Source organism: Colias philodice, chromosome 12, assembly GCF_061535455.1.
Source record: "Colias philodice isolate Cphi_HAF_F1 chromosome 12, ilColPhil1 Martin Lab GWU primary, whole genome shotgun sequence".
NCBI classification, from domain to species: Eukaryota; Metazoa; Arthropoda; class Insecta; order Lepidoptera; family Pieridae; genus Colias; species Colias philodice.
Window position 1 is genome coordinate 6,341,034 of NC_143097.1, and position 13,820 is coordinate 6,354,853.

General features: G+C 31.9%; 3 protein-coding genes across 4 annotated transcripts; 1 reads left to right on the forward strand and 2 right to left on the reverse strand.

The window, feature by feature from the left end:
* Nucleotides 1-412: 412 nt before the first annotated feature.
* On the reverse strand, nucleotides 413-3,973 carry fidipidine (coiled-coil domain-containing protein 93). The gene is made up of 10 exons (XM_089701638.1): nucleotides 3,616-3,973; nucleotides 3,329-3,537; nucleotides 2,976-3,243; nucleotides 2,729-2,890; nucleotides 2,287-2,334; nucleotides 1,913-2,211; nucleotides 1,663-1,782; nucleotides 1,023-1,252; nucleotides 815-935; nucleotides 413-727 (listed from the first exon to the last, which is right to left on the reverse strand). Exons 1-10 carry the CDS (start codon nucleotides 3,697-3,699, stop codon nucleotides 496-498), a joined length of 1,773 nt encoding a protein of 590 aa, XP_089557764.1. The 5' UTR covers nucleotides 3,700-3,973; the 3' UTR covers nucleotides 413-495.
* Nucleotides 3,974-5,837: 1,864 nt separating this feature from the next.
* Nucleotides 5,838-10,161, forward strand: LOC149484101 (ubiquinone biosynthesis protein COQ9, mitochondrial-like). 2 transcript variants are annotated; one of them, XM_089701642.1, is made up of 6 exons: nucleotides 6,212-6,457; nucleotides 8,861-9,213; nucleotides 9,282-9,373; nucleotides 9,463-9,583; nucleotides 9,665-9,868; nucleotides 10,037-10,161. In XM_089701642.1, the coding sequence occupies exons 1-6, from the start codon at nucleotides 6,424-6,426 to the stop codon at nucleotides 10,070-10,072; spliced, it is 840 nt and encodes a 279-aa protein (XP_089557768.1). In that variant the 5' UTR covers nucleotides 6,212-6,423; the 3' UTR covers nucleotides 10,073-10,161. The 2 variants fall into 2 exon arrangements, with proteins under 2 accessions (XP_089557767.1, XP_089557768.1); XM_089701641.1 differs by lacking the exons at nucleotides 8,861-9,213; nucleotides 9,282-9,373; nucleotides 9,463-9,583; nucleotides 9,665-9,868; nucleotides 10,037-10,161 and adding an exon at nucleotides 6,891-8,733 and having other exon boundaries at nucleotides 5,838-6,457.
* LOC149484102 (suppressor of cytokine signaling 4-like) lies at nucleotides 9,914-12,135 on the reverse strand. Its single transcript, XM_089701643.1, has 3 exons — nucleotides 11,462-12,135; nucleotides 11,089-11,382; nucleotides 9,914-10,932 (listed from the first exon to the last, which is right to left on the reverse strand). Exons 1-3 carry the CDS (start codon nucleotides 11,953-11,955, stop codon nucleotides 10,788-10,790), a joined length of 933 nt encoding a protein of 310 aa, XP_089557769.1. The 5' UTR covers nucleotides 11,956-12,135; the 3' UTR covers nucleotides 9,914-10,787.
* Nucleotides 12,136-13,820: the final 1,685 nt, after the last annotated feature.

The window sequence follows — 13,820 nt, forward strand, 5'->3', positions numbered from 1 at the left end:
ATTTTGGATCATTTTTTGTAAGAGATTCGGCATCTTTGCCTTGTCTTGTACTTTGTCTCTTAAAAACAGCTACGTAAGTCTTAAAATGGCTGAAATATTAAAGGTGGGCAAAGTTGTATACTTTTCCACCTTACTTCGCCCACCTCTTTCTTCCTTATTTTTAGAGAAACTATTAAGAATATGATTATTTCAAGTATATCTATTCATTCTAAATTCAATTCCCTACTCAAATAACAGCATCAATTCTGTCCATATTTTGTTTTTTCTTGTATATGATCAAAACACTGTGAAAAGCGGGCAATGTTGGAGGATATGACGGTAAATCTCTATTCCAGACACGGATCCCATATATATTTGAAAAGCCCTCATTTTACTACGGCAATGTTAAATGACTAGATGACAAAAAAATGAACTTGTTAGATTGACAGCACGCTAAAATACTATAAACAAATATATTTTATCATTGCACATTAAATAAAAGTTGTGATAAATTCTTCAGTGTTCTTCTGAGCCGATTCTATGTCTTTCAGAGGCGAGTTTTTTCAGGGCAGCCGCATATTGTCTCTGTACATCCATTAGCCTGCAATATTCTGTATGAAGAGCTGCCTTTTGTTCTTTCTCATTTTTATACTTCTCCTCAACTTTCCGTACAGTTTTATTCACCCAATCAACGATAGACTCAAACTGCGTCATAAATTCCTCTCGTTTTCTTGGAGATGACATTACCCTGTATACGTTAAAAATACGTAAAATTGATTGTAACAAATAAGCTTTTAAAATTAATAATATTGACAATTATTCTAATATTACTCACTCGTCATAATTATCCAAAATAGAATTAAGCAAACTCAATTCTTTCGAGGTATAAAGCTTAACTTCGTAAAGTGTATTGTAAAATATATAATACTGCTTTGTTTCTTTGTGTTTTGACGCAACTGAAAAAACGCAATTATATTAAAATTACAAAATATATATTATTTCACTCCCTGATTATTTTTATTATTGTTTTGATATAAACTGACCTTGATTATATAATTCAACAAAACGTTTCTCGTATTGCAATAGTTCTGCAGTCCCTGGAACCTCATCAATGGCTACCGTGTATCTCAACACTTGACGATTGAGATGTCCCAGTTCAGATCTAATTTTACTTATAAAGTCTTTTAATTTCTTCTCTCTGTCGTTAAATTCTTTCAGCTCGGCGGGCGTCAATGGTTCCTCTTCAACAACAGCTGTAGGCTCTTGAGCAGTTCTATGTACCATAAAATAGATTTAAACTACAGATAAAGATATATTAAGCAAACTATTAAATATATTATACTACTAGCGGTCCGCACAGGCTTGGCCCGTGGTACATATTTCGCAATAAAAGGTAGCCTATGTTCTTTCTCAGGGTCTTAAGATTGTCTGTCCCAAATTTCATCAAAATCGGTTGAGAGTTTCAAATCATCAAAATTGTTTAAGCGGGAAAGCGTAACAGACAGACAGACAGAGTTACTTTCGCATTTATAATAATATTAAGTAGGGATATTGTTGTCTGAAAATACAATGTAGGAACATGTCTTTGGAAGTCTATTTGTATGAATGTTAATGTAAAATATATTTACACAAGATTAACACTATTTAAGTCTGAATAATTACCTAAAAGGATTATTATATTACCTTAGTTCTTCATTTAGTTTCTTGTGTTCAAGCTCCCTTTGATGAATAACCTTTAATAACTCATTTCGTTCTCTGGCAAGGTCTTTCAATGACTTGTAGTACTCTTTCACCTTTTTATCACTGCAACATGACAAGATTAAGATTAATTATAAAAACAAATGTTTAATATCAAGCTTTTGACGGTTTTAAATAATAAAAAGATAGTTTTACTTGCAAAGAATAAATCATTGGGTTATTAAACAACAATTACCTGTAATCATCAGTTTTCGTTAGTTTACTTGTAATTTTCTGCAACTTATTGACTACATTGGTGTATTTTTTCTTAGCTTTGTCCATTCTTTCCTCGTGTTCCTTCCGTACAGCATCCACCTCACTCTCCATTGTGTTAATGACGTTGCCTAATTGCTCTATATCTTCTGAGTATTTTAACTTTTCACTTTCTTCTAACTCCTTTGGAATATCACCAGTCAGCTCTGATTGTAAAACAACATAATGTATTTTGCTATCTCCATTGTCCTTTTCATTGCTTTCATCAACAAACTTGTTGGTCTGAAATAAATAAATGAGCATATTTGATAAAAATTTGGCTTTATTTGTAAATTTAGTTGCAAATGCAAAAATTACCTCTGTTGTGATTTCAGATGGATCAGCAAGAGTTTTCTCATAGTCATACTGAAACACACATTTAATAAAACAGTCAATACTTATGTTTTTTTCTAATAGGCTAACTGCAATTAGATGCAATTACATACACAGATGAAGTGATATGCATGTAATAATGTAGATAATGAAACCAGATTCTTGTATGCCTTCTAGAATACATCCTGCCTTTTTAGTATTTCTTCCCTAGAGGATGGATTTGTGGGAACATGGGTTTTAGGACATGATTTTGTTATTTGTATTTTGTATTTCTGTGTTAACAATTACACAAATTGAGATATAAAACTAGCGGAAAGAATGGATAAAATAACTTGTACTTGATAAATTTCAAGCTGCAAAAATAATGAAAAATGGAGACAAACAAAAATAGCTCTTAGGTATTTGATAAATCATGTTGATCACTTACCAATATTTCTAATCCTTCATCAGGCTGTGAATCATTTTTACTATTAGATATATGCATTAAGACACGCTGATCATATTCAGACAGTACTGCATTTACCTGTTCTAGTTCATTGGAAGACAAACCACCTTTTCTTTTACGAACCCTACATGGCTTATATAAATTCTGAAAACATTTACAAATAATCACCAATAACTTATTTCAATTGGTAGAAACATGCATCTCCATGAATATTGCATTATTTAATTACCTGTACAATTGAAATGTTTCTTAATAATTTTTCTTTTTGTAAGTAAAGTGCTCTATCTGATTCAAATATGTGTTCCTTTTCATACTGCATGACTGCAAACTTACGAAGTTCATCTTCCTTAGCTTCCCGAAATTCGCTTGAATATTTAATCAACCACTGCACCAATGGATATATATTTATGAAATCTAAACCTTGTATTTGATGAGGTTCTATAATGTATGGACACTTCATAGTAGGTAGTACTTTTACTATTTTTTCTGTTAATGCTCTGGAAAAAGCAAATATTAATTAATAATGAATATTTACAAAAATATTTAAAACAAGTGTTAATATTAATCAATGGAGATTATTACATTTTTTTACCAATGGTCAGGTTCTCCTCAAACAACAGGTTTATATCTATGTCAATATCGCATAATTCAATGCACCAAGTAAGACCACCAACAATTTTATCGAAAGCTGATAGGCCTTGCAGCTGAGCTCTATAGTAACCAGCTGCAACAAGTGCATCTGATATTTCATGCCATTTTACTAACTGTTCTGCATCTTCACGTACTTCAACCTTTAATTGAAAAATACGTAAACTATGTCAATGAAACATAAATTAGAATAATAAATATAAAGTTCGGTAACAATTTACCTCTTTCCCTTGATTGTCAACCGCACTATATATATTCATTAACGGTTTGGACCGCGTAAAGATGTTTTTGTGTTTAGTAGCCATGGTTTGATTATGAAAATGTTTAATGGGTGTTATAAGTACTACTTACTAACTGCTTCAGGAATAGTGTATAGCATGACAATATTAAAATTTAGCGCCTAAAAATTATGGAATGTGCCTTAAATAATAATGAATTCTTGTATCGTTTATAATACATTTCCTACAATAATCTAAAATGTAATACAAAATAGAAAAGGCAGAATTTCTAAGCCGCCTATCATTTTTCAATAAAACAGGTTACGACTGACGTCTCACAAGTCACAAGTGACAACTGACAAGTGTGATTTTTCCTAGTCATAGTATGTGTCAGTTGTGGTGTACTGACATGAACATTAGTCCATTGAATGAGTCCCTCCAAGGGGGGTCTAGAGTGCGTGAGTTAGTAACGTAAGATGTTTCTTCGGAAACATGTCAAGAGTCCCTAGGTAATAAATATACTAAAACCCCGGGACACTAGGAGGAGCCCCGGAGTGGGGGGAGTGGGGGAAAGGGTCCATTTTTTCATTTTTCGCTTAAATCTCAAAAACGGTACATGTTAGAGAAAAACTTTCAAGGAAAAGTTGAAAGGCCATAAAATTATCTACAAGTTGTACCTCAATAATTTTTTTCTATTCGCAGCCGTTTTCGAGCTACATCCCATGAAAGGTGAAAAATTCAATTATCGTAACCACCCTAATAAGATTCAATTCCTCCTAAACGCCTCCATGGTGGAATTTGGTATTTTTATCAATGATAGACCTAATTATGAGCAATCTATCTGTACCGGTCACAAGTTGCACTTTTGAGTTTTTTGGAAGAAAAAAAATAAAAAGTTCAAGTACCGTAACTACCCTAATAAAATTCAATTCCCCGTAAACGCCTCCATGGTGGAATCTGGTATTTTTATCAATGATAGACCTAATTATGAGCAATCTATCTGTACCGGTCACAAGTTGCACTTTTGAGTTTTTTGGAAGAAAAAAAATAAAAAGTTCAAGTATCGTAACTACCCTAATAAAATTCAATTCCCCGTAAACGCCTCCGTGGAGGAATCTGGTATTTTTATCATTGATAGACCTAATTATGAGCAATCTATCTGTACCGGTCACAAGTTGCACTTTTGAGTTTTTTGGAAGAAAAAAATAAAAAGATCAAGTTCAGTAAATCAAACTACCCTAATATAATATTTTGACAATCGATTCCTCCTAAAGGCTTCCATGGAGGAATGTGTTTATTTTACCAATTATAGACCTAATTAAGAGCAATCTATCTGTACCGGTCACAAGTTGCACTTTTGAGTTTTTTGGAAGAAAAAAATAAAAAGATCAAGTTCAGTAACTCAAACTACCCTAATATAATATTTTGGCAATCGATTCCTCCTAAAGGCTTCCATGGAGGAATGTGTTTATTTTACCAATTAAAGACCTAATTAAGAGCAATCTATCTGTACTGGTCACAAGTTGCACTTTTGAGTTTTTTGGAAGAAAAAAAATAAAAAGTTCAAGTATCGTAACTACCCTAATAAAATTCAATTCCCCGTAAACGCCTCCGTGGTGGAATCTGGTATTTTTATCAATGATAGACCTAATTATGAGCAATCTATCTGTACCGGTCACAAGTTGCACTTTTGAGTTTTTTGGAAGAAAAAAATAAAAAGATCAAGTTCAGTAACTCAAACTACCCTAATATAATATTTTGACAATCGATTCCACCTAAAGGCTTCCATGGAGGAATGTGTTTATTTTACCAATTATAGACCTAATTAAGAGCAATCTATCAGTACCGGTCACAAGTTGCACATTTGAGTTTTTTGGAAGAAAGAAATATTTTTTGATCGATTGATGAGCCAAAATAATTTTTTACTGCGTGTAACTCAGAAACGGTAGGATATAGGAAAAAATAATTAAGGTACAACTTGTAGATAATTTTATGGCCTTTCAACTTTTCCTTGAAAGTTTTTCTCTAACATGTACCGTTTTTGAGATTTAAGCGAAAAATGAAAAAATGGACCCTTTCCCCCACTCCCCCCACTCCGGGGCTCCTCCTAGTGTCCCGGGGTTTTAGTATGTTTATTACCTAGGGACTCTTGACATGTTTCCGAAGAAACATCTTACGTTACTAACTCACGCACTCTAGAACTTTTTATTCAATGGACTACATGAACATAAATAAACTTGCTCTGTGATGAACATGATCAAGCACAAGAACATGACTGACATGGACATGGACATGAAGGAAATTGAATAGAATTCCGGAGTCCCTTCTTATTGGGTCGAGCTATTTATAATGGAAATTACTGATTTTTGATTGCAAAACAATCTTTAAAAAATCCGGTCGCACAAATATGAAAATCCAAGTTTTTCATAATGAGTATTGAGTTCTGCCACCACCACCAAGCCACCACCACTTAAGACCACAACTTTCAGTTGTCACTAGAAGAATGTGAAAGAATCACTTATTATTACTTGCTCTGTGGTTGGCAACCACTGGTTGCCAGTTGCCACTTGTCACCTGCCAACTGCCAAGTGCCAGTTCACTCACTAGTCACTGTAAAACGTCTGACAAGCGGCAAAAATTCATCACACAATTCATTTCATTACTTGCTCTGTGTTCATTTCATTATTTTGTAAAAGAAAAGGTTAATATATTATACAAACAGCACTTTTGACTGTAAGGTTAAGTAAAAAATACAACATACTGAAAACATAGTTTATGTAAAAAGTGTTAAAACCCCGGGAAATTCTTGAAATGAACATGAGTAAATTGCCAAGACTTTTTTGCTGTGAGTAAATTAACCTTATTTGTTTTTCTCTTTATGCCAAGCCACTCACCCAACATACATGTATTTTTAACATTTAGCTTAAAACATCGACCTTACATAGTATTTAGGTCACAGTGACTCAATATTATTGATTTTTCTGCTTCTCTTTGTCTTTGATAATTGAAATCATACATATTATGTACACATTTCATCACTATATTTTTTATATGATTTATTTAAGTATTTATTATTATAATTGTAATAAAAAAACTTTTAATTCCATTATAATTAATTATTATTTTGTATAACATTTTAAATGAATTGGGAATATATTATTATGTATTACTACTTAACTAATTAAAATTATATATTATAATATTTAAGGTTTCTATTAATATCATATTTTATGCAATAAAATCAAATGAAACAATACAATATAGGTAATTAATTTCAGAGTTCAGTTTGGAATAGAACTCTTTTTTAATTACATCATGGAGCAAAAGAGTGATGTTGTGGATCTTGTTTCATCTTTGTTGGATTCTGGAAAATATAAAGAAGCTTTGGGCATACCAAATGAAAAAAAATATGCAGAAAGTTTTAAAGATAACTGCTGGGACTTAATATCTATTGTAGTTAGTAAAGTTCAAAATGATACTATCACCTTAAAACCATCTCTCTATGGTGCTTGTGAAGAACTACTCTCAGTTATCATAGAAAAGGCAACACCTGAAGAGGCTTTGCTTGAATTTATTGAACAAATTGAAGTTGCCAAAAATGATGCACAATTTAGTATTATATTGAATCCTCTGCAAAAATTACTCAAAAAATTGTCAGTGAAAAGAGGAAGATCTTTAGAATGGTGTCTTAACTCTATAAGTACATACATAGAAGCTATACCAATTCCTGAACACCAATTAGAAGGAAAAGAGAGGTTGTTGATGGACAGTGACACTAATGTTAGAAGAATAATACATGTGTACTCACTTTTACCATCCTTCTACCAACCCTTTGTTGAAGAGTTAACTAAAAATGATTGTAATAATAAAACTGTTTTCATCATTGCTGCCTTCCTCATTAGTCTCTTTGGGAAGCCATTGATTTATATGGATTTAGATCCTGAATCTGGTATAAATGGCCAATTTCGAAAATGTTGTGAAACAATTCTTAAAGATGTATGCACACTTGTAAAAAATGTTTTAAAATTTATACCATATCTCGAAAAGGCTTACAAAGAAAGTCAAAGTGCTAATCCAAAAAAGATAACATCTGATAATGATGATGATGTACATCCATATGAGCACAAAGAAAAAATTAATGTTACAACATTATCAGGACTATTCTATCTTACATTTTCTGGTGATTTTGAGGTTCCAGGTTATGCAGTCCCCCAAGTTTTATCACCTGAGTATATAGTTCATAGTGTACTAATAAGTGTTAATCACTTTTTACAATTTGCAGAGTATGGCCCTCAAATAAAAGGCCTGGCATTATGTAACAACATACTCAGTCTTTATGACAATAAAACATCACACACATTTCTTAATTTATCTATACATTATGATTTATGTAAAAGTCTTATGAATTTATCAATATATTCAAGTTATGAAACAGTCCGAAAGAATTCTGTGAAATTGATAGGCATGCATATAAACAAATTTGATTACAAAGGTAGAATAATACTTATCAAATATATTATAGATGTAGCCAATCATTCAGGTATGATAGGATATGCTATAACACAATACAAAAACTCATTGGATGAAGCATTTAAAGAGTCAGACTTACCAGAATGCTTCAGTGGAGCGCAATTTCTTAACATGGTCAAGAAAATTTGTTATCTGCCACATGGAGTTGAATCTGACCTTGTAGAATTAGCAGACCAGATAATAACAGCATTAAATTTCTTAAGATATTTGGCATTGAAAGATGTCGAAAATAAAACAGGAATTCGAGAATGTTTTCCTGTTATTGAAACTGATTACTTGGACAAATTACGAACAGGCCTTAATATGTCTAAAGCTCATTATGAAATGAAGTTAAAAGAATTAGAAGAATCAAAAGGCATCTCTAGTAAGGAGGACAAAATATCTATTAACGTTGGAGGAAATATGCTGGACAAGATTCCCACAAAGAATAAGAAAGAGATCATTCACTCTGCACTCAATGCTTTTCATTTAATTGAGGGTCTTGTTGGTCGTTTATCTGAGTGTGTAAATATAAATAAGGCACAAGTAAACAATTAGATATTAAACAAAATTGATTTTTATGCATAAATAAAAATAAATTATTGAAATTTGTGTTATTGTTTGTTTTTTTCCTTACTCATCCAATATATATATTTTTAATTTATCAAAATTACACTGATATTGCAAGTTTTGTAACAATAACTTATTATAAAGGATATTTTATGTATTCTTTTAACAGCCCTAAGGAATGGCCGTAGATGCTTGAAACCAATGATTATTGCTCCAATAAACAAAACACAAAATATTATAAGGCATTATTGCCAAGTCTCTGAAAGTAAAGACAAAGTTATACCAGTTACAAGGGTGGATCATGATGAAAATCAATATGAAGATGATATAAAGAACAAAATTCTAGCTAAAGCATTAGAATTTGTAACAAAAACTGGCTGGTCTGTTGAATCTCTGGCTCAAGGTGCAGAAGCGGTTGGGTATCCAGGTATAACTCATGGACTATTCCCTAATGGAGGTGGAGATCTTGTCCATTATTTTAATATTAAATGCAATGAACAACTTGTGGAGCAAATGAAAACTGTAAGTATATTTTTGCTGAAAATGTTAAGCAGTAAAATTAAAAGAATTAATTCATTTCAATTTTTCAGTGGCCTAAAGAAGATCTCAAAGACTCGAAGATACCAGCACAGAAAGTTGAAAATGCAATTATGGCTAGGCTGTTAATGCTTGAGCCTTACAAGTAAATCTTAATATTCATTCTTAAAACTTTTTTATATGTGTAATAACTATAATATGTATAGTGAAATTAACTGATATTATTCATTTCAGAGCAACTTGGCCAAAGGCTATGGCAATCCAAACATTACCTAATAATGTTCCAAACTGTTTAGCAACTTTGCTTTCTTTAGTAGATGATATCTGCTATCACACAGGGGATCGAAGTGTAGATGTGAGCATTTATACACGGAGTTTCATTGAAATTTTTATAAAAATAGCTGACTAAAATGCTCATTATCTTAATTGTTTTTAGTTCAATTGGTACATAAGAAGAGTTGGTTTGGCTGGTATTTATAAGGCGTCAGAATTATTTTATCTCACTGATAGCAGTGAAGGGAATAATGCAACAAGGAACTTTGTGAAGTCAAGAATAAGGGATGCTGAATTAATTCAAACTGCACTTAATATGAATCCAGTTGCAGTAGCTCCACAATCCTTAACTGCTGCCTTTGTCACGGTATAATGTTTTGTTAATTAAGTAAATTTCCGAAAAAAAAAGATATTAAAATAATAAGTTTCAGTATAATTATTATAAAGAAATATATTTATAAAAATCTTCAATTTTATGTAGGTAACAATTATTAGTATATGAACACATTGACATGGTTGTTTTCTTCTTTTTCAGGCCAAAAACATGTTGGGCATCAATACACTCAAATAATTTAATGGTTTTGCTTTCACTTAGATTCTAGAAAAGGACTACAGTATTTTTAATTTGCAGATTACTCAATATAAATTTATTTTATTTAACTCTTTGTTTGATTTTCAATTTGAGCAAACACCATCCTGAGTTTTGAAAATACATATACATTTTTAAGGTACACATTAAACAACTAACATTTGAAGACTGAGTAACATACATTGAACATTGTTTATATGGAAGTCAATACAAATTTAACAAATAATATAACTAGCATTGCCATTACCAATCACACAACTATAAAAGAATACAAATTTAATTCAAATATATTATAATGATAGTCAGTATGATATTAAATTTGATAGCATTGATTCACATAACATTAATTGATAGTAAAGTGTATTTCTTAATGGATAAACTTTTAATTCACACACTCACTTCCACATATGGTTTCCCATAATCATGCAATTGATAAACTCAAAGGGAACACAATATATAAATATTTTTTCGAAAAGATGTTGAAAAATTGTCCCAAGACATTAATAAACCAAACAAATTCAATACACATCCGATTGTGAATGCTTAAGAAAAATTTAAATTGATATGGTTACAATACACAAAAGATACAATTAAAGTTGTGAATTAATGCTCACAAAATATACTTTTACTCTTTCAAATCGTCCTATGACTGATACACATCCTAGTAGTAAGGCACAGGCATTCAGCTATATAATGATTATGTGGGAGCAATATAGTCACTGCCTATTGACACATAAGATATAAGGTTCGGAGGTAATGGCAACTTACTCCATAACTTTTCTGAAACTGTTTGTCTTATAACAAATCTGCATATCTTTTGTAGTGAGTCCAATTTTGCAAACCTGAAAGAAGAAAAAGAATTTGTATGCAATTTTTGTAGGAAATTTTTTTTGAAGGCAATTTTACTAGCCAAAGCAGGCAAGACTTATTAATAAACATCAAAAAAAGTTTTTTAAAATTAATAAATAAAAAAAAAGTAATTATTAATATACATTTACCTGTTCAAAGGCCGTGCCAGCTTTACAGGCATTTCAAATAAGTTTGATTTCACATCAACAGTGGCACAATGCTCGGATATTCTACTGGCCGGTACAAATGTTTCATTATTGAGAGAAAATAAACCATCTGCATGGCGAAGACGAGCATGCAATGTTCTGCCTACACATCGGAACGATACACATAATATGTGGCGTGAGTCATAGGAATCTCTGACTAGAAACACATTATCATGCTGTCCAGCTAAAAGCTCCTCTGCTTCACTTGAAGTAATACCACCCCAGTACCATCCATGTCTAAAATTAGAAATCACCACATTATATTATCACAGTGCTAGCTATAAGATTCAGAAATCAGTACAGAAAATATACTCACTTAGATAATTGACAGTAAATAGCACAGCTCTCTACAGAAACATGCTGATGATGTCCTCGAAGTACAGAATGGTCATCTGAGTGTTGACATTTCAACATTTGCTTATTGAATTCAATATCCTTCTTTTGTTCAGTCTTAGCAGATAACATTAACCTTTCTCCTGAAGTAGATGCTTCAACAGGTGTGTTGTAGCTATTGCACAGATAATCATTTCCATTATTCTTGTTCCCAAAGTAACGTTGTAATGATCTTACACTGCCAGTAATGAAAAGTTTATTTTTCCAAAACTTAACAAACTTGTTAGTGTTAACAGGAGACTTGCGATCAGATAAAAATACACAATTCACAATATCTGTATCATTAAAATCACATTTATTGTCAATAGTTCTTGGTAAATGTTTACATTCCATAGGCTTTAACCACTTTCGAAGACAACCTGTTGTAAGCCATTTACGTCGGTTACAGTGAGAACAACGTTCATAGTTCTTATTCATTTTTATCTGCTATACTTAAAAACAACCATCTACTTATCCGGTGCTTTACTAGATTCTCGTTTATTTCTAGTCCAATTAAATGTTAAAATGTCGAATGTCTTGAATATTCCAATTCCCAAATAAACATTCAAAACAGTTTTGTGTCAATTCTTTGATCTTTCTGTCATCTCTTTGACACATCTTCACAGATTAATCATGTGTATTGTATGCTTATTGTATGTGTAGGAACTAGAATGAAGAATGTTACTAGGTATGCCAAATCCCTTGAAATTGTGTCTCAGTAAAGCCTGTATGTATACAAATACACTAGTTTTTGTCGTATTCAAAAATACCAAGTAGTTTTGATTTTATACGCATTCAAAGTTTCGAAAATATCGAGTCCCGCTAATAGTCACGTGACCGCTTGTGACGTCACGTCACAACGCTTAGTATCATGTCGGCAGCGCTGTAGTAGGTGTTATAGCTTGCGCAGTATTTTGATGGGTTTTCGTCCGCGAATTTCGTTAATAGTCCAATAATAGTAATTATTATTCGTTTAATAAAATAACAGTCATGCCAAAGTTTCATCTTTATTTAAGTAATAGTTTCTCAAAATATTCTATACGATTGCGTTTTTGCACTGCTGATCTCTGAGGTTTATCTTCATTCTCCTGTTGACATTTGAATTTGTGTGGAACTATTGTTAACTAACCCTGTTTTTGTTTAATTCTTCCCCCGACCAACTTATATTTTAGTATAGTTCTCCATATCATTCTCAACTTAAAACAAGAAAAAATCTTACTAGCCATCTACCTATACTAGCCCATACGAGCAGAGCAGAAGCACAGTCTAGTATATATTAAAACTTATATAGGAAACAAAGGATAACGCAAAACAGCTGCAATGTTCTCAAAATATTTTTTATTTTATTTTCTTTATTGGAAAACATACAGAGACAGAGACAGAGATAAGATATAAAACAAAAAAAAAATCTTATTAACTAAAAATACACGAAAATGCCTGGAAAAAACCACAAAAGACAATCGTTGATTAATATTTTCATGCGTAGGTACATAAAGACGGAGGTAAATAGGTCTACGTATTTGCAAAATCTTTACATATTAACATTCTTACATGTTCAATAGCATTTTTTTTACATTCATTTTGTAAGACGAAGAGGAACAAGAAAACATATCAAGATCATTCATATAGGTATTATAAAAACTAGACATTCTGTGAAGAGGCACACGAAGACCCATATTGGTTCTGGCGGTAGGTATATGAAATAAGTCTTTTGAGCGTGTTGATCTGGATGGGATGCGATAATTTATTAAGCTAAGAAGTTCTGAACAGGCTATTTCTCCTACGCAGATTTGTAATATGTTATTATAATATGTAGTACTATGTAAGAACACGGAAAATTCTGACACCAAAGGTTTTACACCTCTGACCATTTTTTGTTTACGTCCTTTGCAACTATAAAAAACAACTTATCCGGCGAATTGCTAGTTGTATTTTTACATTTAGGAACAACACATGATTTTCTGGTATTTGGATTGGACATTTTTAAAAGTATTTAATTATAATTTCGACGGCACGGGCGCGCGATTCTTAGCGGACTGAGTGAGCCAGATTGAGCGTGTTGTAGTGTGACGTCACACCATCACCGGGCGTTTACAACTTGTTTTACTTCTAAATCGGAAACTAATTGACGTATCGAAGTAATTTTTTCACTAGTATTTTTTATTTTTGACAGAGAATATGGAGTGCTAATAATCAAAATTAGTGAACATTCTCCATTATCTAGGTTAAGGCGTAGTAGGTACGTCATACTTTTAATAAAACCGCATCAAAATCTGTTGCGTAGTTTTGAACACGTTTTGAAA